At 41.3% G+C, this 25,564-nt stretch overlaps 2 protein-coding genes across 9 annotated transcripts in view; one reads left to right on the plus strand and one right to left on the minus strand.

Annotated features, from left to right (window-relative positions):
• hnrnpul1 (heterogeneous nuclear ribonucleoprotein U-like 1) lies at positions 1-13,102 on the plus strand. 4 transcript variants are annotated; one of them, XM_029447240.1, is made up of 16 exons: positions 1-106; positions 582-820; positions 1,566-1,985; positions 2,723-2,936; positions 3,049-3,122; positions 3,889-4,028; positions 4,433-4,532; positions 4,652-4,764; positions 4,998-5,264; positions 5,573-5,695; positions 5,781-5,909; positions 8,095-8,263; positions 9,033-9,308; positions 9,477-9,628; positions 9,731-9,961; positions 12,181-13,102. In XM_029447240.1, exons 2-16 carry the CDS (start codon positions 616-618, stop codon positions 12,295-12,297), a joined length of 2,730 nt encoding a protein of 909 aa, XP_029303100.1. In that variant the 5' UTR covers positions 1-106; positions 582-615; the 3' UTR covers positions 12,298-13,102. The 4 variants fall into 4 exon arrangements, with proteins under 4 accessions (XP_029303100.1, XP_029303101.1, XP_029303102.1 ...); XM_029447241.1 differs by having other exon boundaries at positions 9,480-9,628; XM_029447242.1 differs by having other exon boundaries at positions 9,033-9,296.
• The window catches only part of rasgrp4 (RAS guanyl releasing protein 4), a 20,608-nt gene continuing 7,999 nt past the window's right edge, over positions 12,956-25,564 (minus strand). For 3 of the 5 annotated variants that reach the window (XM_029447244.1, XM_029447248.1, XM_029447247.1), the window contains exons 3-17: positions 25,443-25,554; positions 25,166-25,228; positions 24,241-24,372; positions 23,934-24,075; positions 22,826-22,999; positions 22,598-22,714; positions 21,728-22,003; positions 21,547-21,627; positions 21,150-21,254; positions 20,911-21,020; positions 20,625-20,772; positions 20,503-20,539; positions 20,068-20,199; positions 19,744-19,973; positions 12,956-14,272 (exon numbers count right to left, since the gene is read on the minus strand). In XM_029447244.1, the coding sequence (XP_029303104.1) occupies positions 14,162-14,272; positions 19,744-19,973; positions 20,068-20,199; positions 20,503-20,539; positions 20,625-20,772; positions 20,911-21,020; positions 21,150-21,254; positions 21,547-21,627; positions 21,728-22,003; positions 22,598-22,714; positions 22,826-22,999; positions 23,934-24,075; positions 24,241-24,372; positions 25,166-25,228; positions 25,443-25,554 (1,970 nt within the window). In that variant the 3' untranslated portion in view covers positions 12,956-14,161. Of the gene's footprint in view, positions 14,273-19,743; positions 19,974-20,067; positions 20,200-20,502; positions 20,540-20,624; positions 20,773-20,910; positions 21,021-21,149; positions 21,255-21,546; positions 21,628-21,727; positions 22,004-22,597; positions 22,715-22,825; positions 23,000-23,933; positions 24,076-24,240; positions 24,373-25,165; positions 25,410-25,442; positions 25,555-25,564 lie in introns of those variants that run through there. The other 2 variants (XM_029447246.1, XM_029447249.1) reach the window with 2 other exon arrangements.

Here is a 25,564-nt window from a genome sequence, read left to right on the forward strand (position 1 = left end):
TGTTTACTTCCGGTTGTAGGTTTCGGTCTGCTTTCCGACCCATAGAGGGCAGCAGCGACACTCCATCTTGTATCACGGCTGACCCGCGCAACTCGCGTGAGACGAGGTAGGCCTCAACCTTATTGTTTTTCTTTTTTTGCATTATAACCATATTATAGACTGAGCAAACTATGCATTGACTAGAGTACTTGCATGTAACATAGAGAAGCGCGTGCAACTTGCATGGTTTTAAAGTTAAAGTTACTTGTCTTGCATCGGCTGTCTGTACGTTAGCTAATATTAGCGCGAGGCTAAGAAGGTTACCAACGTTAGCCACGTAGCAATAACTTGAAGCGAATAATACATACTCTAGTGATGTGTTAGCCTTTCAAACAGCTATATAAGTGAAGGCATTTTTTTATACATTCAGTGGAACCAGCTACAATGGTGCAGGATATGTCCAGCGCTGTGAGTCGAGTTAACCCGCTGATGTAGCTTGTTTGGATGAGACACTGCCGCCATCATATATCGATTTGAAAGTTGGACGCAATGTTATAAGCTGTAACATTACTTTAAAAAATATATATTTCTATTTTTGTTAGAAAACTAATAAAGACTACAAACATCTGAGACACAATGAGTGTTGACGTGAAGAAACTAAAAGTCAACGAACTAAAAGAGGAGCTCCAGCGCCGCGGCCTGGACACCAAAGGCCTGAAGGCGGACCTGGTGGAGAGGCTGAAAGCCGCTCTGGAGGCCTCCGAGCAAGGGAATCAGGAAGATGAATACTGTCCGGACTACAAAAACAAGGAAGATGGAGAGGATGACCAAGAGAAACAAGGTAAGCCCTATCGATGCTGTTTATTTAAAAAGATATTCTGCGCTTCTGTCAGATATTGACTTAGTTTTTTGTTACTTTTTAATTGTACAGGTACTAAGACAAAATTAAGTTTAGCGTCTGACCAGAAGTGCAAGAAACAGTAAAATGCAGTCTAAAGTACATATTATTATAACAAATAGTAATATATAATGTAGACTAAACGGTAAGGAGTAGATATGATATGCTAGTTTTATACAACATGACATGTATGAACAGTGTGTAATCAATAGGCCAGTATACAGTATGAATAGTAGGAACATGTGTAGCAGTTACAGTAGGCAGTGCAGTTATTTTAAGTATAAAACAAGACATTACATACAGAATAAACAGCTGAAGTATGATACAAATATGGTGTATACAATTTATCACTGATATGTACAGTATATTGAGTAAGTTATATGTATTGTTTATTAATTAAGCCTTATAAAATCAATAAGGCCTGCATTTAATGCCCAATTTGAAGTTATGTGCACTCAAACATTAACTTGCAACAGAGCCATCTTTTAGATCATTTGATAAAGCTTACTTGACTACAATACATACATTGGGTTCTGACCCTTTCTTTGAAAAAAAGATGTCCCCTTTACAGATTAATTTATTCGAAGAGGTCAAAAATGAACTTGGTGATAAGAAATTACATTTTGAGTTTATATTTTTCTGTTCTTTCGAGCTTGAGAACTAATATTTATGGATTTCCCCTGTTCAGATGCAGACGTAGCTGAGGATGATGGTGATGATGATGTTGAAGGCGATGGTGAAGGTGACGAGGATGGCGATGTTGAAAATAAAATTGAAGATGTCGACGGTGAAGGGGAAGGGGATGTTGAAAATAAAATTGAAGATGATGTCGACGGTGACGGCGAAGGGGATGGTGATGGGGATGGGGATGTTGAAGGTGAGGTCAATGCCCCTCTAGAGGAAGATGAGGGTCGAGATTCAGGTGGTTACTACGAGGACGAGGAGGCAGAAGGCGAGCCTTATGAAAGTCAACCCGCTTCAGACTCTGGTCACAGCATGCCTGACTTCACAGCAGATGTTGAAATAAACAAATCCAACATGGTACCCGAGGAAGAAGAAGAGACCAAGCCTGCGCCAGAGCCAGAGGAGAAAGTTGAGAACAAACAAGGTGATTTTCAACAGTTTTTCCAGCTAAACATGTTAATCAAAACTGCCTGTAGACCAAGTGTTTTTTGCCTTCCAAATGTCACTAAGACTTTCAATTTTTTTTTTACAAAATGACACCTTTATTTGATCTCATGATGTGTTTACCACAGTAGTAGTGTGGATATAAATACATTTGAAGAGTTGAGAGAGACAAACTGCAGACACAGCAAAGTTTTGATGTTAAAAAGTGACACGTCATGCTAATTCATCTGTGGCACATTGACTCAGTGGTTATGATTGTCAACTTATAGTGCGAGTTGGTGTGTAGTTTTCTCCATTCTGTGGCTGCTTGCTTTTGCCCTTATTGTCAAGGTGTGTGTGTGTGTGTGAGTGAGCTAGAGAGAGAGAGAGAGAGAGAGAGAGAGAGAGAATATGGTGTTTGCAAGAGTTAGGGCTCTAACAACTTAATATGGAACATGTATGGTGATAACTCAAAATATCCCAATTTAAGGGAATGCAGTAGCTCTGTCATTAATGGTCAGGGAGGTCCACATTCACCTGTATTTAGCAGCAGTGGTGTTTTTTCAGCCCCCGTTGCATGCATAAGGGGAACAGAATATTACAAATCATCTCTCTACTACATTGTCAGCAAAAACTAAGCATTTCTAAACTTCAAAATATGGTTTACTGTGTGAGCTTGGTTGTACAGTTGTATCACTGAATGTATAGCTAACTGTCATTGTTTGTGTATTATTTTAGAAGTCAAAGTGGAGGTCAAAATGGAAGATGAACCAGAGGATGCTGGAGACACACCGCAGGATAGCCAAGGGTCAGAACATCAGGACGGCCAAGATGGCGCCGCTGAGGGTGAGCAAATCAAAGTGGAAGCTGATAGAGGTGGAAACCACGGCCGCAAGAGACCATATGAGGAGAACAGGAGCTACAGCTACTATGAGCACCGTGAGGAAAAGAGGTACGCTCATGCTAACTCGTGCAGTCAACTGGTCCATTTATAAATACGTGGACTTTGTCAATGAAAGTGGCTGTAAAGGCTGTTAACTTCATACTCTGCTGACATTGTACAGATCCCGCACTCCACAGCCCCCTGCTGAAGATGAGGAAGAGAACATAGATGACACTCTTGTTACAATTGATACATGTAAGTAAGAGGATAAAATGCATCTCTGCCCAAGTAATGATAACTTGTGAAAAATGTAGTCGCCGCTGTTGAGAATTTGTGTCCCTGCTGGAAAACCCTCTGACTGAGCTGGCTGGATTTTATTCTCCAAGCATCTCTATTTCACTTCAATTATTTTTAATATTCAAACTCAGTAATGTATCATACGATAGTTGTATTACTACAGAGGTCAGGTTCATGAACCCAACATCTGCAGTGCTGCTTGTTAGGAGTTTGAATGGTATAGCACACACTTGAGTCGATCAATGAGCTCTGTTTAATTGTTTAACGGCTCACAGCATGAATGTTTCAAATTTAGCCATCCGCTGTTTACATTTCTTTTAAATCGGAGAAGTGAATCCAGCAATGAACTCCAGTCTTACAAGCTCCTTAACAACAGTTGCATAAAAAAAGCGTAAGATGCCGTTTCCTCCGCATGCTCGAAAACCTGCACTTTGTAACCTGCTCAAGTGCATTTTACAATTACATGTTCGTTAGTTGTATGCCTGAGGAGGCGCTGAAAAAAGGTTCCAGATAGGCTGCTGGTTGGGCGCTGCGTTTGAATATACGAGCAGCAGTTGAATGCCAAATCTGGTTCAAATGACAATTTATCTGCTTACCTCATACATTTGTGTATTTTAGACTTTATCCATGCATGTCAATATCATGTTTTGCTTTCAAGTGTTGGATCTGTAATACCAGATCTTACAAACAAATACATTAAAGGTCTGTTTTTGCTTCTTTCCAGACAACTGTGACCTGCATTTCAAAGTGTCCCGAGATCGCTACAGTGGTTATCCACTGACCATCGAAGGCTTTGCTTACCTGTGGGCTGGAGCACGAGCTTCACATGGCGTCACCCAGGGCCGCGTGTGTTATGAGATGAAGGTAATGAGTAATAAATATCCTCCTCTAATGTCCTCATAATGGTTCCTGATACATGAGACCGGCTATGTGTATTTATTATTGTTGAAACAGTGGATGAGAAGCTCTGTTGTTTATCCTATTAACATACAGTTTAGTATGATGTCGGTGTAAGCACCATGCCGTATATTGGCCCTATACTTAGTTGTTGAAAACTAACACTGTGGGAAAGATTTTTTTAAATCCGCTGCTGCCTAACCACAAACTCAATCTTTTACTACCAAGAAACCCAAAACGTATATATTTAAGTCGTTGTTTAACTAACTTCCAATTTGATGACTTGTTGCTGAATACAGCACTAAATATTCCCTGAGTGTCTTCTCTAAGTTTTTTTTTCTTTTTTACCTGATTTGTCTCCTGCTCTTTAGATCAACGAGGAGATTCCTGTAAAGCACCTGCCCAGTAGTGAGCCAGATCCCCATGTGGTCAGAATTGGATGGTCACTAAACCATTGCAGCACTCAGCTGGGTAAGAGGAGCAATTTCCCAAACAATCAAGATGATGTTTGACATGAATGAAACTAGAAAAGGAAAAAAAGAGCCGTAGCTTTAAATAGAAACGATGCATTTCATTCTGTTCTGTTTTAGGTGAGGAGGCCTTTTCATTTGGATACGGAGGAACCGGAAAGAAGTCTGCAGACTGTAAGTTTTCAGACTTTGGCGAGAAGTTTGGCGAAAACGATGTCATCGGCTGTTACATTGTAAGTAACGCAACATTAATTAAATAATTGTATCTTTTAAAAGCATCATATAAGGATTATTTGAAATGAATGACTTATCATCCTTTATATTACAATATATATTACTCAAATCCTCAAATAACTTTTTTAACAAATGTTTTGGTGGTAATTTCTCATAATTCTTGTGTTTTGACCTTGTAGTTGACAGTACAGTATTAACAAGTAAAACATGTTCATGTGATTTCCTATTGTAGGACTTTGACAGTGCTGACGAGGTAGAGATGAGCTTTTCCAAGAATGGAGTATCATTGGGCGTGGCTTTCCGGACAACCAAGGAGGCACTGGAAGGCCGTGCCCTGTTCCCTCATGTACTTGTGAAGAATTGTGCGGTAGAGTTCAACTTTGGACAGAAGCCGGAGCCATACTTCCCCCCACCAAGTGGATACACCTACATCCACGATCTTAGCATGGAGGACAAGATCAGGGGCACGAAGGGACCTGCCAGCAAATCTGAATGCGAGGTAGGGCAGTGCTAAACTTGTAGATGAAAATGAAAATATGTAGCATTTTTGCTCACAAAAAGTTGTGATTTGAATTGGAAACGGCACACATGCAGCCCAAGAAGGATGTACAGTGCCTATAAAACATATTTACCACTCTTAGACTTAAACCTAAATATTAATTGACTTTTATTGATAACTTCAGATACATTTTCAGAGATGAAATACATTTTAGATCAGATTATTCTTTTATAGATTTTATAGGAATTGGTCTCATGAAGTAAATATTGATGCAAAATGAACCTGTTTTCTTTGTTCACTTGTTTCAGATCTTGATGATGGTTGGCCTGCCTGCCTGCGGTAAGACCACCTGGGCCACAAAGTTTGCAGAGACCAACCCTGAGAAGAAGTACAACATCCTGGGCACAAATGCCATCATGGACAAGATGAAGGTTGGTTTGGGAACTCTCCAAACTAAACCAACATTAACATGGTTTTACTGTCCATCATTGTATTATTTGACTATGTGTTCTGCAGGTGATGGGTCTGCGTCGCCAGAAAAACTACTCCGGGCGCTGGGATGTTCTGATACAGCAGGCCACCCAGTGTCTGAACAGGCTGATTGAGATTGCTGCCCGCAAGAGACGCAACTACATCCTTGATCAGGTACTGCCCTCCCACCCACACTCTACTCTGATACTCGCCACAGTCAGTCAATGTGCCCTGATGATCACTTTCTCTAATGGACTATTTATTTATCTTTCAGGGGGGCTCTGTGTATTATAGAGTAGAAGAAGCATTGATCACCCTCTTGTCACTTGCTTGTCATGTATTGTAAAAGAAAATGATTAATGGCTCTCATAAGTGACAGAATATTTCATGTTTTCATCCCTCAGTATATTTGCACTTGCTATTTCTTGTCATAATACAGTATTGTTTGTCTTGTGAATTTCAACAATGTACAAGTAAACCATGACTATGTAAAGATGTTGAGAAACAAGTAAGCTCTGACTGGTGAGTAAGAAAAACACCTTCCGTTGCTAATTTAATAAGACAGAGTTGATAGCTTTTTTAAAAGCTATTTTTAAGTGAGATACTTGGAACTTTTGAGTGTGTTTTTAAATAAATTGACCCTGAAGGTAAGTAATGACTAACCCGTTTTTAGACTTTTAGATCCTTGTGTTCAGCAAATGTAACAAAAGGTAGGTGGGTCTTATGGCGGACGGCCTTTTCTGTGGACACTGTGAGTATGGGCAGGTAGGTTATATATCTGTATGTTGTTGTCTTGACTGGGACTAGAGTTCGTGTGAAGATCAGGTAAGTAAAGGTAAGTGTGGGGACCCGTCAGAATAGCAATTCTCTTTTGGCTCTTGTGGACAAGTGTTAAATCGGTTGTGCTAAAACTAAGTTTTTACTTTGGAGCGGTTCTGAAAGAATTGTCAGAAGTATGTGGTTGATTTGTAGATGTTGTCAATGCAAGTGAAAGAAAGTAAGTCGAAGGATTTGGCAGTACTTGTATCTTATTCACTGATTATCACAATGTTGTTTCGATATGAAAATAGTCGTGACATTACTGTTGAACTCCTTTTCTGAAGTACTAAAATGACAGATGTGTCGCGTTGAATTAGTTTGCGTCCGTGTGGAAAGCACTAGAAGTGTTCAGTTAACAGGGAGGTTGTTTGACTGCAGCAGATACTTTGCTGTTGAGTGGTTTAGTTTGTTTAACTGCTGCTGACAGCAAGTCCTCTATTTAACGCAGCATGACGCTGACTTTATTCTCATCATCTGCTGTCTTGTGCTGAAGATGTGTGACAGTCTGAACTCTGAATCTCGTCTGGAAATGAACCTAAATACGAGTTTGTTTCTAACATCCTACTGAGGTTTTGTTAAACGTTTGATTCCACTTTGATTTCTTAAAGTGAAATGTTGAGGGTGTCGGTACACGTGTCAATGAATATGAATAGTTTTTACAGTAGGGTGCACCAGAGCTGGTGATTTAAAGTGTGGCCAAGCAAGACAAATGGCAGAAGTGATGAAGCAAAATGTAATCGCAAATCATTTTAATGCATAGATGACGCCTTTTTTCAATGGTTTATTCCCAGTTGCCGTAATGCTCTGGTAATACTGCGGTTACCAACTCAGTATTACATGGCAAGCGTTTCACCATGTAATCAATACAAACGATCAACATCTCGTTATTTATGTCGCGTTACAGTTTATGGTTTTTGCTTTTACCATATATCTTTTCTTTATTTTGTAATATGCAGAGAATTTGAACCAATTATTCTGGTTCTTAACATGAATTTATAAACTGATTGATATTGATGGTATTACAGCAGGACGTCACACATTTTAACATCCTAACTGCAGTTGTGCACGAGCAAAGATAATAGATCTAGATTAAGGTGGTGGACACAAACATTGTTCAACATGGAATCGAGTAATAACACTTAAATATAAAAACATATTCACAAGCAGCACATTGTCACTGAGTAAGCACGGGAACGACTCAAATATACATTTTAATATACTTCTTTATCATCGATCTGAAAGTCGTATGTTGTTAGGTAAATGAATGTACAGCATAGTCGGTTTGAATATTTGTGGGGTCCCCCTTTGTCTCAATATTTAACATTCACCAGCAGTCACTGGGCACCTGAATGCAGACTCTCTGAGGTAAGTCTGTGGAGTGACGAGAGGCCATTAGAACTTGAGTAAAAGCGTAGACTGACATCCAAGCCAAACCTCTCTCACTTCATTATTGCAGGGTTCCAGCTTCCTTCCAGTGGAAAGCCATTACAAGTAAACAATAACAAACAAGCTTCTACTTCTTTCTTGTCACCATTGCTAGACAAATGTATATGGATCAGCAAGGAGACGAAAAATGCGTCCTTTTGAAGGTTTTCAACGCAAGGCTATTGTAATTTGTCCCACGGACGAGGATTTAAAAGAACGAACATTAAAGCAAACCAATGAGCAGGGGAAGGATGTGCCCGATCATGCTGTTTTAGAAATGAAAGGTAGGAATGCTGTGGAAACAACAAATAAAACACCAGATCTACTTTTTACTTTTCTATGTGTTGTCTCTAAAATCAAACTTGGAAGATGCCCCCTCCCCCCCTTCCCCCATCATAGCCTTTGGCCAGATATCAGACCTGGACATTTTATTTAAACAGTCCACATGAATTTGATTCTTCCTTATTTTTGCCCACTATCTGCCACTTGCCATACAGCTTACTTCTAATGCACTGCAAACTGAGACATGGGCCTTGTTGAGGTCGTGTAATTGTAGAGCTAATATTGCACAATTTGCTTCCCTGAAAAAGACGTTTCCAAATAGCAAACTTACAAGCAGTTACATGCTGAAGTTGTTGGACGTTAATTCGTAACAGCATTACATCAGCTGTCCTTGGTTTGCAGTGCTGTTTCCTCTTCTCACCAACCTTCTAGTTGTCCTTTTTGTCCCCCCTCCCCACCTCTACTGAACTCCTCCCTCTCCTTTGTCTGCTTAAACAAATGTTTCCTCCATGTTCCCCTGGAGGTGATGTTTGTCCCCTTTACCCTGCCATCAGCTTTCATCTATCTGCTCTTAATTTCTCTATGATTTCCACTGCCTCTGTATGGTCCTAATTATTTTTCATTTTGTCTTCCGGTGGTGTGGCTGCTCTGGTCTACACTACAACCCCCTACCCCTCTCTTTCTCTCTCTGCCTCTCCATCCGTCTCTTGCTGGATGGGCTGTCTCTCTCTCCTCCTCCTCCTCCTGTGGTCACCTCTGTCACTCTCCAAGCCAACTTTACTCTCCCCGAGGCTTGCGACTTCTTGGAGGCGGTGACGTTCGCTGAGCTTCAGCACGATGAGGCAGAAAGTCTGCTGAAGCAGTATAATGAGGAGGGCCGCAAGGCTGGCCCGCCCCCTGACAAACGCTTCGATAACAGGCAGGGCGGATTCCGTGGCCGCGGCAGCGGTAGCTTCCAGCGGTATGACAACCGTGAAGGGTCCCGCGGTGGCTACCAGAACCGCAGTGGGGATGGTGGCAGTGGATACAGAGGAGGTGAGGCGAGCAGTAAGCTTACCTCATATTTTCTACTTTCTACTTATCTTGATCATGTAAAGCTATAGATTCCGTGCTGTGATTTGAATGTAATGATGCACGAGGCAATACTAGGGCTAATATATAATTTAAAGTTAAGTTATATATATTGCTATTGTAACATAATTCTTGTTTATTTAGCAGGCTACAATCGTGGTAGCTATAACCAGAACCGTTGGGGCAACAGCTATCGCGACGGAGGCTCTGATGCACGCACTGGGTATAACCGCAGCCAGCCGTCAGCAGGAAGCTACAGTCGCCCGGCCCCTTACAACAAGGGAGCATACAGCCAGGTGATTAACATGACCTTTTATGTTTTGTACAATTTGAGAAAAAACTAACCAAATTTAACAGTAAATGAATGATTTCTCCTGAACTTCTTTCTTCACCTCCAGAGCTACAGCCAGAGCTACAATCCAGGGTACAACCAGGGCAGCTACAACCAGACTTACTACGGCAACTACAGTCAGTACCCAGGATACAGCCAGAGCTACAGCCAGACACCTACCACTGCACAGACCTACAACCACCACCAGCAACAGCCACAGCAGCCGCAGCCACAGCAGCAGCCACAACAACAGCAGCAGCAGCAGCAACAACAGAGCTACAACCAGCAATATCAGCAGGTAGTCTGACTAATGAAACACTGCCTCTTACAGGACTGTCTCAGAAAATTAGAATATTGTGATAAAGTTCTTTATTTTCTGTAATGCAATTTAAAAAAAAAAAAAAAAAATGTCATGCATTCTGGATTCATTACAAATCAACTGAAATATTGCAAGCCTTTTATTATTTTAATATTGCTGATTATGGCATACAGCTTAAGAAAACTCAAATATCCTATCTCTAAATATTAGAATATCATGAAAAAGTATACTAGTAGGGTGTTCAACGAATCACTTGAATCGTCTAATTAACTCGAAACACCTGCAAGGGTTTCCTGAGCCTTGAAAAACACTCAGCTTGGTTCAGTAAACTAAATCACAAGTATGGGGAAGACTGCTGATCTGACTGCTGTCCAGAGGACCATCATTGACACCCTCCATCAGGAGGGTAAGACACAAAAAGAAATGTCTCAAAGAGCAAGCTGTTCACAGAGTGCAGTTTCAAAGCACATCCACAAAAAGTCTGTTGGAAGGGGGAAATGTGGCAGGAAACGCTGCACAACCAAGAGAGATGAGCCGCAGCCTTAACAGCATTGTGAAGAAGAGTCGCTTCCAGAATTTGGGGGAGCTTCAAAGACAGGGGACTGAAGCTGGAGTCCAGGTATCAAAAGCCACTGTTCACAGACGTGTCCGGGAAATGGGCTACAATAGCCGTATTCCCATGGTCAAGCCACTTCTGAACTCAAGACAACGGAAGAAGCGTCTGACTTTGGGCTATGGAAAAGAAGCACTGGACAGTTGCAGAGTGGTCCAAAGTCCTCTTTTCAGACGAAAGCAAGTTTTGTATTTCATTTGGAAGTCAAGGCGCCAGAGTCTGGAGAAAGGCTGGAGAGGAGCAAAATCCAAGTTGCTTGAAATCCAGTGTGAAGTTCCCACAGTCAGCGATGGTTTGGGGAGCCATGTCAGCTGCTGGTGTTGGTCCACTGTGTTTCATCAAGCCCAGAGTAAATGCAGCTGTGTACCAAGAGATTTTAGAGCACTACATGCTTCAGTCTGCTGAAAAGCTCTATGGAGATGAGGAATTCATTTTCCAGCATGATCTGGCACCTGCCCACAGTGCCAAAACCACCAGTAACTGGTGTACTGACCATGGCATTACTGTCCTCGATTGGCCTGCCAATTCCCCTGACCTGAACCCCATAGAGAATATGTGGGGTATTGTGAAGAAGAAGCTGAAAGACACCAGACCCAACAATGCTAATGAGCTAAAGGCCGCTATTGAAGCATCCTGGGCATCCATAACACCTCAGCAATGCCACAGGCTGATTGCCTCCATGCCACGCCGCATTGATGCAGTAATCCGTGCAAAAGGATTCCCAACCAAGTACTGAGTGCATTAATGGGCTGAGGAACTATTCAAATTTTTTGAGATAGGATTTTTGAGTTTTCTTAAGCTGTAAGCCATAATCAGCAATATTAAAATAATAAAAGGCTTGCAATATTTCAGTTGATTTGTAATGAATCCAGAATGTATGACATTTTTGTTTTTTTAATTGCATTACAGAAAATAAAGAACTTTATCACAATATTCTAATTTTCTGAGACAGTCCTGTACACACGATTAAAAATCAAGCAAAAGGGAGTGGGTGGTTTAGGGAACTATCAGTCTACGTGAAACTGCTCCAGGCTATTATAGCCCCAGTCAGCTTGATAACCCCTGTTTACAGTGACGCAGAGCCAAATCTTTCAGTTTGGGTAGTATATAAAGAAATGACGGCGGTGCTTCATAGACAACCGTGCCAGTGGTCGGCATGATTCTAGTTACAATAGATCTGTATGGTGACTGGTGGTATGGTTTTACAGTGGTGAGTCATTAAGTCAATAATAAAAACACTGCACCTTTCCCAATTTCTATCCTGTGTGCTCAGTATGTTTCAAAAGAATATTTAACTAAGGCTAAAACACAGCTTGAATTTGTCAGTGGATGGATTAGCCGTGAGTCGGCCACTGCCCTGAACAAATGATAATAAAACAAACCTTATGAAGCCACCTTAAATTGCGCAGGAGGTTTTTAATGTGACACTCATTCGATTTGGCGTTGGGGTGGAGTCTTCCGTCTTCTGACACTGATCCATTGTGCCAAAGGGAGGTGCAAAAACAGAAATGCAGGGTCAGTTTGGGGTGAAGTATAACGTAAACATGCTCTCACTGCTGTGCTTGCTCTCTGTTTGTCCCTCCAGTATGCTCAGCAGTGGCAGCAGTACTACCAGAACCAGAACCAGTGGAACCAGTATTACAGCCAATACGGAAGCTACCCTGGACAGGGCAGCCAAGGCTCATCTTCTGGTTCCCAATAGCTTCGCTCTGCATCTGTACCTGCATCCACCTGTGTCCTAAACACTCTGACCTCTGCAGCAAAATCGATTTTGTACAGTCTCACATTAAGTCCCCAACCATAACTGTCTCTGTCTGGGTTAACACAGTAGCCTTCATTCCTCACCAATCAATGTACACATAAACTGTATACAGTTTGATGTCTTTTCATTTTTTTTACTGAATGAAGTCTTACTCTAAGCAGTGACTGTGAGGTGGTAGATGGTAGGTATCAAAACATTTATTGAATGTTATCTATTATGCATTTAATGTGGACGTCTGTTGAACTGCAAACTCCACATTTCCAACAGATTGCAGAGGTAATTGTATATTTCTGGGATGCATAGTGTGAAAACTTGACAGGGCAGGAAAAATACAGCAAGGCCTGAAATAAATTTGCTTGTTTTGAGACGCTTAACAAAGAACAAAATGCATGCTTTTTCCTTCATGACCCTTTCCTCTGTCTTACTCCTTTATTTTTCAGTTTCCGAGTGAGCACATTTTATTTATCCCAATAAAATTCAAACACGGATTTTTTTTTATAGGTGTTGATACTGTAGTATTTAAACGTTAATCCAGTCTTTGATTGAGAAGAATATTTTGCCACCCTTGAGTAGTTGTATGTGCAGTTTTTTTTAATCCCTTTGTGATTGCCGTTCATTGAGTCCTGTAGTTAAATCCAGTTGTCAAACTCATTTTTTTCTACCTTAAAATGAAAATGAAAATCTGATAATGACCAGTTACCCGAGCTGTCTTCTGTCTTTATACAATAAATGCAATTGTATACGCCTGGTGATGTCATCTCTCTTTTCTTCTGCCAGTGAATTCACTCAAACACAACACATACTGCACGATTATCATTGTTGGTGTATCTTATTCTCAACAAGATTGACATTGTCGACAAATGGAGAAGCATTTAGTTAAACATGTCAGTCCTGCTGAACCTTGAATCAACTGTTGAAAGTCAAAAATGTTGTCAGGGCAGGAAATAAACGTTTTCCGCTGCTGGTTGCGGTGGATTGTGATTTAGACTCCACAAGCTCCTTTCAATATTCACCAAACTAGGGGTGGGAGATAAGGACAAAGTCTTTTATCACAGTATCAGTCATTTTTCTATTTGTGGTTGTGATAAAAAAAAAGTTTTTTGCATTTCCTGAAAAGCAAAAGCACTAACCAGATGGAAATGTCAATGTAGATAATTACATGCAAAAATCCAGTAGATCCAATATTGCCACAAAGAAAGGGCTTCAGTAATTTGCTAAATTGTCTGGGCAAATATAGCCAGAGATATTATAGGAATAATACCTTATTCACGGTATAGCTATATCCACTGGTTGACTCGTACATCTTCATATCACCCTAAGTCAAACAAGCAACAATTCTAATGTTTTGCAGGCTTACTTTCCAAATTCATGAGCAGAGTTGTCATATAGCTGCCAAAGATAACATTTAAAAGGTTAGTGTTCATTTCCTACCCTGCATATGTTATGTGTGAATAGGACCAGGAAACCATTGTGTCTGTTGTAAATGACCTGGATGAGGTTGAATCTTAGCACCAGAGAACCAAGGCACCTGTTCTAATAACAAAATGAGGTGTTGATAAATTACAGTAGCACAATCCATGTTTGAAGCCTAAATAATTAGCCAAACAATCAAGACTGACAAAAATAAAATAAAAACGTCATAACCATACTTGAGGGAGTCCATACATATAATTGCTGGCATTCTGATGTGAATGGCCAGTGCATCTCATCAGTTCAACACCAGTCAGACACAGCTTTGTCAGAAACTTGCTGGTGTCTGGATGTTTTTGTCCATGAGTGAGAATTGTCATTGGAGATGCAGCGCTCAGTCGGGCTCTCTGCTCTTGTCTTTGTAGAGATGCAGCTCCTCCATCTTCTCCTGCAAGAAGGAAACGGGCATGGAGCATCCTCGGGTTCTCTGTGGCAGTGTGTTGACCTGGGAAACAGAAAAGATAAATCAAGAAACAAACTCGGGAACAATATTTTATTGTGGAAACAACATTTCACCAAAACTATCTGCACTTGGTAGCAAGGACGAGTTAACAGAGGACACTTCTTCTCAGTTCTCTCTTGTAAATGAGACACGTTTACTTTTAGAAAAGACAACCTGGGCACAGAAAAGATTATTTCTTGATTTCATTTGCTGTGTTGTGTTATGGATTTTGGACCAGAGGTCTAAGCAGCCAACCTTAAGTGAGAACACCCGAGGAGGAGCTTTGAGAAGGGAACGTTTTTATTTATCGACATGTGATGGTCATTTTCAGGTTCATCTAGAACTTTTGATTTCTACGAGAACATGTTTACATTCCTTAACACAGGGGTCGCTGCATACCTAAAACTGCCAACCAGTAAAACTAATTGTACTTGCTATAAAATTGCATTGATTTAAAAGGTTCATTTATTTATCATTCTACAAATCAGCGTTGTATTAAAAATGCTATAGTTGTAGTCCCTTTATGCTATTGGAAATGCAAAAAGGAGGATTTTAATAAACTTTTTATCATCAAACAGCACAGCACACACAGTGAAACTTAGACTCTGCATTTAACCCATCCTTGTATTAGGAGCAGTGGGCAGCCTCTATACAGCGCCCGGGAGCAGTGAGGGGGTCTGGTGCCTTGCTCAAGGGCACCTCGGCATACGCACTGAGCTGCTGCCGCCCCACCACCATTCACACCAAGAGTGACAACCAAGGACACATCACTCAGTCCTGAAACCTCCCCACCATCAGACTCTTCTTCACTCAGTGAGCAAGTCTACTGCCTGACCTACATTCATGAATCTCTTTCGACACTAAATACTGACTGTTTGTGGGTTGGTAGGCACTGCAGATGTGTAAGTCACACTAAATGTTAGTACACCAGTGGAATTTAAACTTTAGGCTACACATTTCCCACTGTTAGCAAGCCCCCTATAGCCGGTGCGGGCCGACCAGTGGTATCTCCTGTTAGCCGTCCCCCGGCGGGGCCCGAGCAGCCGGGAGACTGGGTGACTGTCCGAAAGAAGTGTTATCAGAAGCCCACGTGGTTCACCACCAACCGCTTGCTGTTTCTAACAGGTTCTCCCCACTCAGTGACACACCAGCTGAGAAGCCAACTCTGGTTATCGGTAGCTCAATTTTGAGATACGTTCATTTTGAGACACCAGCTACGACAGTCACGTGCATTCCTGGGGCCAGAGCGGGCGACATAGAAGCACATTAGAAACTGCTGGCTAAGGCTGAATGTAAATACAGTAAGATTGTTATTCACGTCGGCGGTAATGACACGCGATTGCGTCAATCGGAGTGTACTAAAGTTAATGTGGAGTCGGTGTGTACATTTGCCAAAACAATGTCGGACTCCGTAGTTTTCTCTGGTCCTCTGCCAAATCTTTTGAATGATGACATGTTTAGCCGCATGTCATCATTCCGTCGCTGGCTCTCATGGTGGTGTCCAGGTAATGATGTGGGCTTCGTAGACAATTGGCGGACTTTCTGGGGAAGACCTGGTCTGATTAGGAATGACGGCATCCATCCTACTTTGGCTGGAGCAGATCTCATATCCAATAATATTACAAAGTTTATTAGTGGACCTAATCCATGACAACCCAGAGTTGAGACCAGGTGAAAGAGTTGCAGCCTTACACACTTCTCTGTGCTTCTCTCCGGGCAGTGATCCACTCAAATCCCCATAGTGACTGTGTCTGCCCCACGACCACTGAAATTAATCAAATCTATGGTTAACAGAAGAGGAGTTATACATGAAAACCTAATTAAAATAAACACCACCGCTGCAAAAGTGCAACTAAATCGAAAAATGAAATGTGGGCTCTTAATTATTATCAGATAATAAGATTGATTTATTTTGTCTCACTGAAACCTGGCTGAGACATGAAGAATATGTCAGTCTAAATGAATCCACTCCTCCTGGTCATATTAATACTCACATTCCTCGAGGTACTGGCCGAGGAAGTGGAGTTGCAGCAATATATGACTCAAACCTAAACTAAACTATAACTCTTTTGAAAGCCTTGTTCTTACGCTCTCAAACCCAACATGGAAAATATAATAAAGCCAGTTTTATTTGTTACTGTGTACCGCCCTCCTGGTCCGTATTCTGAATTTCTATCTGAATTCTCAGAATTTTTATCAAGTTTAATCCTTAAAACAGATAAAGTAATTATTGTAGGTGACTTTAATATTCATGTGGATGTTGATAGTGACAGCCTTAATAATGCATTTATCTCAATATTAGATTCAATTGGGTTCAGTCAGAATGTACATGAACCAACTCACTGTTTAAACCACACTCTGGACCTTGTTCTGGGATATGGTGTTGAAATTGAAAGTTTATCAGTGTGTCCACATAATCCTCTTTTATCAGACCATTTTTTAATAACTTTTGAAGTCCTGTTACTGGACTACAAGCCAGTAGGCAAAATATCCTACGCTCGATGTTTATCTGAAAGTGCTGTGACTAAATTTAAGGAAGTGATTCCATCAGCACTTAATTCAATACCAGTATAATGGAGGACTTCAGTGCTAACTTTAGTCCCTCCCAAATTAATCATCTTGTTGATAGCGCTGCAGCCTCACTGCGAATAACACTTGACTCTGTCGCTCCTCTAAAGAAGAAGATCATAAAACAGAAAAGAAAGCTCCATGGCTTAATTTACAAATCCGCAAACTAAAACAAAAGTCGAGAAATCTTGAAAGTAAATGGCGTTCCACTAAATTGGAAGAATCTCGTTTAGTCTGGTTAGATCATCTTAAAACGTATAAGAAGGCTCTCCGTAATGCCAGAGCAGCTTATTACTCTTCCTTAATAGAAGAAAATAAGAACAACCCCAGGTTTCTTTTCAGCACTGTAGCCAGGCTGACAGAGAGCCACAGCTCTACAGAGCCTTCTATTCCTATATCTCTCAGTAGTGACGACTTCATGAGCTTCTTTAACGATAAAATTATAATTATTAGAGACAAAATTAATCTCCTCCTGACCTCAATTGGTAATGACTTCAACTGCCGGAATTTCCAAAACATTAGTAACTCCTGAAATATATCTAGACTGTTTTACTCCAATCAACCTTAACCAACTAACTTCAGCAATCTCATCGTCTAAGCCATCAACCTGTCTTTTAAAACCGATTCCAACTAAACTGTTTAAAGAAGTTTTACCCTTAATTAACACCTCGTTATTAAATATGATCAACCTGCCTCTATTATCTGGCTACGTACCACAATCCTTTAAAGTAGCTGTAATAAAACCACTTCTTAAAAAGCCTAGTCTTGATCCAGAGGTTTTAGCCAACTATAGGCCGATATCTAACCTTCCCTTTCTCGCTAAGATCCTTGAGAAAGCAGTTGCAAAACAGTTATGTGATTTTTTACATAATAGTTTATTTGAGGTTTTTAAATCTGGATTTAGAGTTCATCATAGCACAGAGACGGCACTGGTGAAAGTTACCAATGACCTTCTATTGGCATCAGACAAAGGACTTGTCTTGTTAGACCTCAGTGCTGCTACAGCGACTACAGAGACTGGAACATTGTGTTGGCATAAAAGGAACCGCATTAAGCTGGTTCAAGTCCTATTTATCCGAGCAATCTCAATTTGTATGTGTTAACGATAAATCCTCCATGACAGCCAAAATCAGTCTTGGAGTTCCGCAGGGTTCTGTACTTGGACCGATTCTATTCACCTTATATATGCTTCCTTTGGGCAATATTATAAGGAACCACTCTATAAACTTTCATTGTTATGCGGATGATACCCAATTATATCTATCAATTAAACCAGATGAAACCAATCAATTGGCTAAACTTCAAGCATGCCTTAAGGACATAAAAACTTGGATGTCTAGCAACTTTTTGATGTTAAACACAGACAAAACTGAAGTTATTATACTTGGCCCCAAACGCCTCTGAAACGCATTTTCTAATGACATAGAAGCTCTGGATGGCATTAATTTGGCCTCCAGCACCACTGTAAGGAATCTTGGCGTCATCTTTGATCAGGATCTGTCGTTTAACTCCCACATAAAACAAATCTCAAGGACTTTCATCTGCGTAACATTGCAAAAATAAGACATCCTGTCTCAAAATGATGCAAAAAAACTAGTCCATTCATTTATTACTTCAAGGCTGGATTACTGCAACTCATTGTTGTCCCAAAAAGTTGCTTAAGACTCTTTAGTTGATCCAAAATGCAGCGGCACGTGTAATGACAAGAACTAGGAAAAGGGATCATATTACTCCTGTATTAGCTGCTCTGCACTGGCTCCCAGTAAAATACAGAATAGAATTCAAAATCCTTCTCCTGACTTACAAAGCAATTAATGGTCAGGCTCCAGCATATCTTAAAGATCTCATAGTACCTTATAAACCAACTAGAGCATTACGCTCCGAGACTGCAGGGTTACTTGTAGTTTCTAGAGTCTCTAAGAGTACAATGGGAGCCAGAGCCTTCAGCTATCAAGCTCCTCTCCAGTGGAACCAGCTTCCAGTTTGTGTTCGGGAGGCAGACACACTCTCCATATTTAAGAGCAGGCTAAAGACTTTCCTTTTTGATGAAGCTTATAGTTAGGGCTGGCTCAGGTTTGCCCTGGATCAGCCCCTAGTTATGCTGCTATAGGCTTAGACTTCCGGGGGACACCTCCCTGCTCTCTTCCTTCTCTTCCTCTCTTCTCCCCTCCCTCTCTTCTTCTCCCTCTCTATCTGTATGCATTTATCTTAATGTATGTTACTAACTCATCATCCGGGGTATCATCCCGGAGTTTCTGTGTCTCATGTGGCAGGTTGCCACTGATAAAGTTTACGTCAGGATCAGGAATCGTGGCTGCGCCTGCTGCCCTGGTCCTGCTGGACACCGGGAAGCCTTTTTGACATTTTCCTGGATTCATCCAAACTTTCTCTTTTTCAACACAACATCATTTTCTTTCAAATGTTGTATTTGTACTATGTTGTTTATCCTGTACACACGACATCTATTGCACATCTGTCCGTCCTGGGAGAGGGATCCCTCCTCAGTTGCTCTCCCTGAGGTTTCTTCCATTTTTCCCCCTTTAATTATGGGGTTTCTTTTAGGAAGTTTTCACTTGTGCGAGGGTCTAAGGACAGAGGGTGTTGTAACCTGTACAGTCTGTAAAGCACACTGAGACAAATGTATAATTTGTGATATTGGGCTATACAAATAAATTTGATTTGATTTGTGCCCGACAGCAGCCAGTGTTGGTGATTGACTCATCATTCATTAGCTCCTGTAGTAGCACCTGTACGTGTTTAGTCCTAGTGAATGACTGCTGAGTCAGCACATGTAGTCACTCCAGAGATTTAGACTGACAAACAGATATTTCAAGAGCATTTGTGACGTAAAAATAAGATACAAAAAAGAGAAAAGGTTCAGAAACTCTGTCCTCCTGTATGATCACCTTGCATGGACTCACGTCCTTTCTCATCTTTCTCTCTGGAGATGCATATACAAGAGAGTTGTGGTGGTTTCCCCTCCTGTCCTTTTTCTCAGGTGTCCACTCTCCAGGATCTGTCTGAGTGGAGCGGTCCGACAGCGTGGCGTCACCTGTGTTATTTTCCCAAAGAGAGGTGCGCTGGTTGTTTTCTGTCTCGTGACTTTGGGGAAAAACAAAGGCCTCCTCCTCTATATCTACCAGGGAACAAAAAGACATTGGTGTTCAGGGTTCAAGTTCATTTTGTAGGCAGGGAATTGTTGCGTTATACATAATGGAGAAAGGACGTACTCCAGCTGTTACCCTTGATTCTGGAGTCGGGGGCCGGGGTGCACGGGCAGGATCCAGTTGTGTTTTTATGTTTCTTCAAGCACTCTATTCCCACCAGATCTCTACAGTGTCTGTGACAGTTTATCCCACAGTCTGAGAGAAAGGAAAACATATTGAGACTTTAAAAGAAGCACTTCTACTTAAAGGATCAGCTCGCTCAAATTACAAAAGGTCTGTGGAATAAATGAGCACCACAAAACAAATGACTTTCACATGGCAGGTGGCAGCACAAATCCCAGAGACACATCGCAAAATGATCTGCTTGGCCAGATACCATATTCAGATGTTTTTCTTTTGTGATATGGGTGAACTGACCCTTTAGCTTCTATTACCTTGCATCACCTTGCTCTGAATACTCTTTGATGAAGTATGAAATGACATGGACTGTGATCTTACCTTTACAGTGGTAGCCCTGTTTGATGACTCCCCACAGCTACAAGAGGACAGACATGATACATGTGATATTGCAGTTTGAATTGGCCATTTATATAAAAACCATGGATACAGTAGATACTCACAAAGCCTCCACAAGTCTCGCAAAACGTCGGCCGTTTATACGTGGTCTCATGGAAGTTGTGTGTGTTGAAGTTGTAGCCCAGCTTGGCACATATAGACATTCCCCTTATGAAGTAAGACGTGATTTCTTCACGGCTGATTTGTCCCTCCCTGGGCAGAAAATTTCCCAAAAGTGAATAAGTGAGTTGAGGTTTATTACAAACCATTCAATACTTGAATGCGGTTTCGTGTTTTCTCTTGCACCTACGTCACGGCGAGAGGCCTCTGTGCGTGTAGCAGCTTCCTCACCTGTCAGTTTCATGAGTGCAGAAGGAGAAGGGGAAGTTGGCTGCTATTTTCTCAAAGTCCTCCAGTGAAATGTAACCATCCTGGTTCAGGTCGTAATTTTTCATTATGGACTGCAGGGGGCAACAGAGCAATCAGATATTCAGTTGCAATTGTCAAGGAGCAGTTGGTAAGTTCTGCTTTGTCCTGCCAAGTAATAAGGAAGTGAAAGACAGGAGGTTGTTGCTGTGTCACATACTCACATCCACCATCTGTTTGACATGTTTAGATATGGTGTCAGGGTCGAGCCTGGGGTTGACCCCTGAACCCCACTCTGCCACAACGGGCGGTTTCACTGGAGCTACAGCCTGTGGACCGACAGATGCAGTGATGAGACACGAAGGACTGCACATGTGAGAAACAAGAAAACAAAAAAGAGCACACCCACCACATAACACGCTTCCCTAACGTACAGCGCTTTGATGTGGCTGATTTTGATGTATTTCAGCACAGAGTCTGTGCTTTTGTTTTGACAAAGATGTTACACCCACAGAGAGCACACAAATGTGCCTCCTCTTGTGAAGAGAGGTTGAAACAAGTCTGAGCCTGATGGCGTTAGATAGAGCTCAACTTCAAAGAGGAGTATGTAGCTCAACTGACCTGGATCTTGGTGTTCTTGGGTTCTTTGTTGTATGAAAGTTCATATATCTCATCCTCAGTGTAGTATAAATCTAGAGAGAGCTGAAGCATTAAAAGAAAATAACTTTAAAATGTTCTTCGTGGAATCTTTTTTATCCAAATTCTTAAAAAAAGAAATCATCTCCTCGTTTCTGTCTCGTACCGTGAGCAGATGCAGAAGGTCTTTGTTGGCCTCGAAGGGCGGCGTGCAACTGTGAATGGCCACCAGGTCGTTGATGTTGCTGTACAGGTGCTGCAACTTGCTCAGGTTGATCTTGTCATCGTCGATGTAGTCCGGGAGGGCCTCATTCAGCGAGATCAGATCCTTCAGGTGGACGCCCAGGATGGGCACCTTGAAGCCGCTGCACTCGTTGTAAACCCGTCGGTAGTTGATGTAGTTGCTGCGTGAGGAGAGCAGCTCTGTCATCTCACTCAGGGCCTGAAAGAGGATAAATGTGTCATGTGTCTCTATAGTTAGTAATTTAGTCTTTTAGTATAGCCATAAAAATATAAAATACATTTAAGTGACCAAATAAGAACATTCGGTGTAAAGATTCTATATACAACTCGGTCAGCGCATTAAAAACAATAATGTTTCAACATTTTTATGCAACACAACTTTCTTGTTTAAAGATTTTTTGCTTTAACTCATCATTATGAAGTATATGTTGATTGTGTAATGACTGTAAAATAATGACTCCATCGGCTTTCAGGATGCAATTCTGTCTGCTTCGGGGTCGCGTTCTCCCTTTCACAATAAAAGTCATTCTTCTTCTAGTTATTTGAGATTCTTTACGGTTGTTTATTGCTTTGGACAGTAACGCTAGCCAGGCTGGTAGCAGCAGTAGCCATATTACTAGAGAAGGTGGAAGTAATACAAACACAACTTTCTTGGTTAAAGAATCTAAGCCAAAAGAAAATAAGTCAAAGTTCAAGGAGAATGATTCAAGAAAAAAAAAGTTGAATGATTATGGCTTTGCGGTGAGATAGTCATCCACAGACTGACTCATGGCTATGTGGAATATTTAAAAACCTTAGTGATGTCGGGAGTCAGCAGGTTAGAGGTGTCTTTGAGGCGGGAGATCGAGCTGTGGCAGAGGCCTCCAGTCACTGCCATTAGAGTGTTAAAGTTTTGCAGAACTCGAAGTTTCTATCGAGGAAAGAGCAGATTGAAAGCACATTTTACCCAAAACCAACAAATACAGTTCTTGGCAGCCAAACAAAAATCCCCTTGTGATGTAGAGTCCCTCAGCCAGTTTACCTGAGCCACATGAATGAACTTAGTGAAGACCTGTGCTCTCTGCTGGGCCGTGTGTCTGCTGAGGATCATCAGCTGCACCCACTGGGAGACTCCATTACACATCATGACCGACCGCTCCAGAGCAGGGTTGTCCCTCACCGAGCCTCGCACTACGTAGCTGCGATAGTCCATGAACTGGCCAATCAGACAGCAGTGTTTATGCGGGAAACAACTTCAGCACAGTTTTCACTCAGCCGTACAAGCAGAAGGGTAGAAATCTGTCACCAAATTCAACCTAGTCACCACTTCACCAACCAGATAACTCTATTAGGCACTGTTTAGTACTCCTAACTGCGTTTCTACTGAAAGAGAACACTATTCATAGGAAGCATCATCCCTGACTTCTCAATAAAAGCAATAGTATTTTCTAGTAAGACATACTTTATAAAGATTTTAAGTCTGGAGATGTAGATACACACTAAAACTTCCTCTGTCAAGACCTTTCAATATAATATGTCAACAAAATAAAACAGAATTTTTTACCTGGCTTTTTATCCAATGTTCAGATTGCAGTTTGAAATGTAATCAAATGAGCACATATTAAAAAAGATAATGACTTTTATATTTAAACATAACATTTCAGATAATTGTCTCAATGTAAGTAATCAACTGGGGAAGTTTAATGGTGATATCTATTGTTTAATTTGAACCCTATGCACCTGTAGTCTCCCCTGTGAGTGCTCTGTGAGTAAAGTAAGTGATTAAACTGTCCATTGAATCTTGCTGATGAAATGCTTAAACTTACAAAAAATACAAAGTAAGTTAAGCTACAGGAGATATTATGCACCAGAAAAAAAGATATTTCACACAACGTGTGCACTGATACCTAATATATAAAAGATATATACTGTGTGGCATTTAAACTTTCAGCAGCATTATATATTGTTTGATATTTGGCATTGTAATGGGTAATGGGTCAGTTAAGTGTGTTATTAAATCTTAATGGCATGCACCTATTGGGAGGGTTCTTCCGGTAACAGCAAAATCTTTGCAAGTCATGGCAACATGACAAAGCCTCATTACGCAAAGTCAGAGCAGCAAATAGTGCAAAGTTGTTCACTGAACTTACTGAAACATTGCAGAAGTTCTTGAACTCCAGGTAGCTGAGGTGTTCAGCCATCTCATGTGGCTCCATGTGGTCGAAGATCAAAGACACTTTCCTCTTCTTCACAGACGGCGAGGGTGCCTGGAATATGTTCACATGAGGGCCTCTAGGAAAAGAAAGTCAAGCAGGACAAAAATAGACCGTTTTTTCTTCTATTTATAGAAAAACTCTATTTTCTATTTATAGTAAAACATGTTTGAGTTGCGGCCAAATAAACCAAACTAAAATCCCTCCAGGGCGTGGGGGTTAATCAAATCAAAACATGGCTTACAAGCAGGGGGTGTCGATGAGCTGCGAGTGCGCCTCCTCTCCGTCTGACCGGACCAGCGCCCACAGGTCCCCCATGGTCTGCTCAAGGAGGGGGTCGGCCTCGAACACCGCCGGGAACTGGCTGATCCACTGCCTTGCCATGAAGCAGGACAGAAAATATGCTTACTACCCGCACATATAGCAGGATAACCAGTTCTGTCACAGTCGGTCATACAACATGTCATCAACTGAGGGTCAACAAGGTCTATCTGACAAATTGGACAAATTTGAGGTCTATGTCTCAAACGGCTTTAAAGTTAACAGGGTCTATCTGCATCACTCATTTATGCAGATTTTGTATATATTTGCTAAGTCAGTGAGATTTACAAATGTCTATCTCCACATGTTCAAGCATAACTTTAGTATTACAAAGGTCTATCTGCTGACAACCAATAGCAGGGCGGGAAATTAATCACGTGATCATTTTAAGCACAGGAATAACTTATTCAACACGTTTTACTGTTCTATATGTAATCTAGTAGATAGTAGTTCAAGTTAAGATCATTAAGTTTAATAACAAGTCTTAAAGATTCAGATTTATTTTCAAATATAATTTTCACTTTTAAGTTTCTGCCATGTGGAACTTGTGTAAACATTTTTAGAGCTTAAAATGAAGCTAAGTTGCATAAAATACAGTTGAGGGTTAAATTTTCAATTTCCGGGTGGGGAAATGTCAGATACATAATACATAGTACATAATACACTGAATTGGCCCAAATAGTCTTAATGTCACTACCTAGTGTGCAGCATGTGATATGTCAAAATTGGTTGGAATTGGTTTTATAGTGTCCACGTTATGAACTGTTGAATTTTTAAATGCGTTTTTCTGCAGTGCAGATAGACCTTGTTAACCCTCAGTTGACGATGTGCCTGGTGCCCTTACTCACCTGATAAGGTGACAGATCTGAGTCCGCTTCAGTCCCCTCTTATCCGAGGGACAATCCTTATAAGTGAGAGAAAGAGTCAAGGATCTAAACTGTGCAACTATGGCACAACATTACACTAAACACCAGCAGGGATATATATTTCAAATCAGCTTTGTCGACAAGGAGTGCAAAACAAAGCCATGCCTGTTTCCTGATCTGATTAATGAACATGGACATGTGATTGGGAGCAGTGCCCCGGTGGGACCAGAGTACTGCACTGAGTGACAGTGGAGGATATAGGGTGAGAAGTTTCTGGGCGAACTTCTGAGATGGCACGACCCAACTGTGCATCATCAGTGTCATGTGGACCAGCTGGGACCCTCTGGGGCTGGAAAGCTTCCCCTCGGGATCTGCAACCAA

This window comes from Cottoperca gobio, chromosome 13, assembly GCF_900634415.1.
Source record: "Cottoperca gobio chromosome 13, fCotGob3.1, whole genome shotgun sequence".
NCBI classification, from domain to species: domain Eukaryota; kingdom Metazoa; phylum Chordata; class Actinopteri; order Perciformes; family Bovichtidae; genus Cottoperca; species Cottoperca gobio.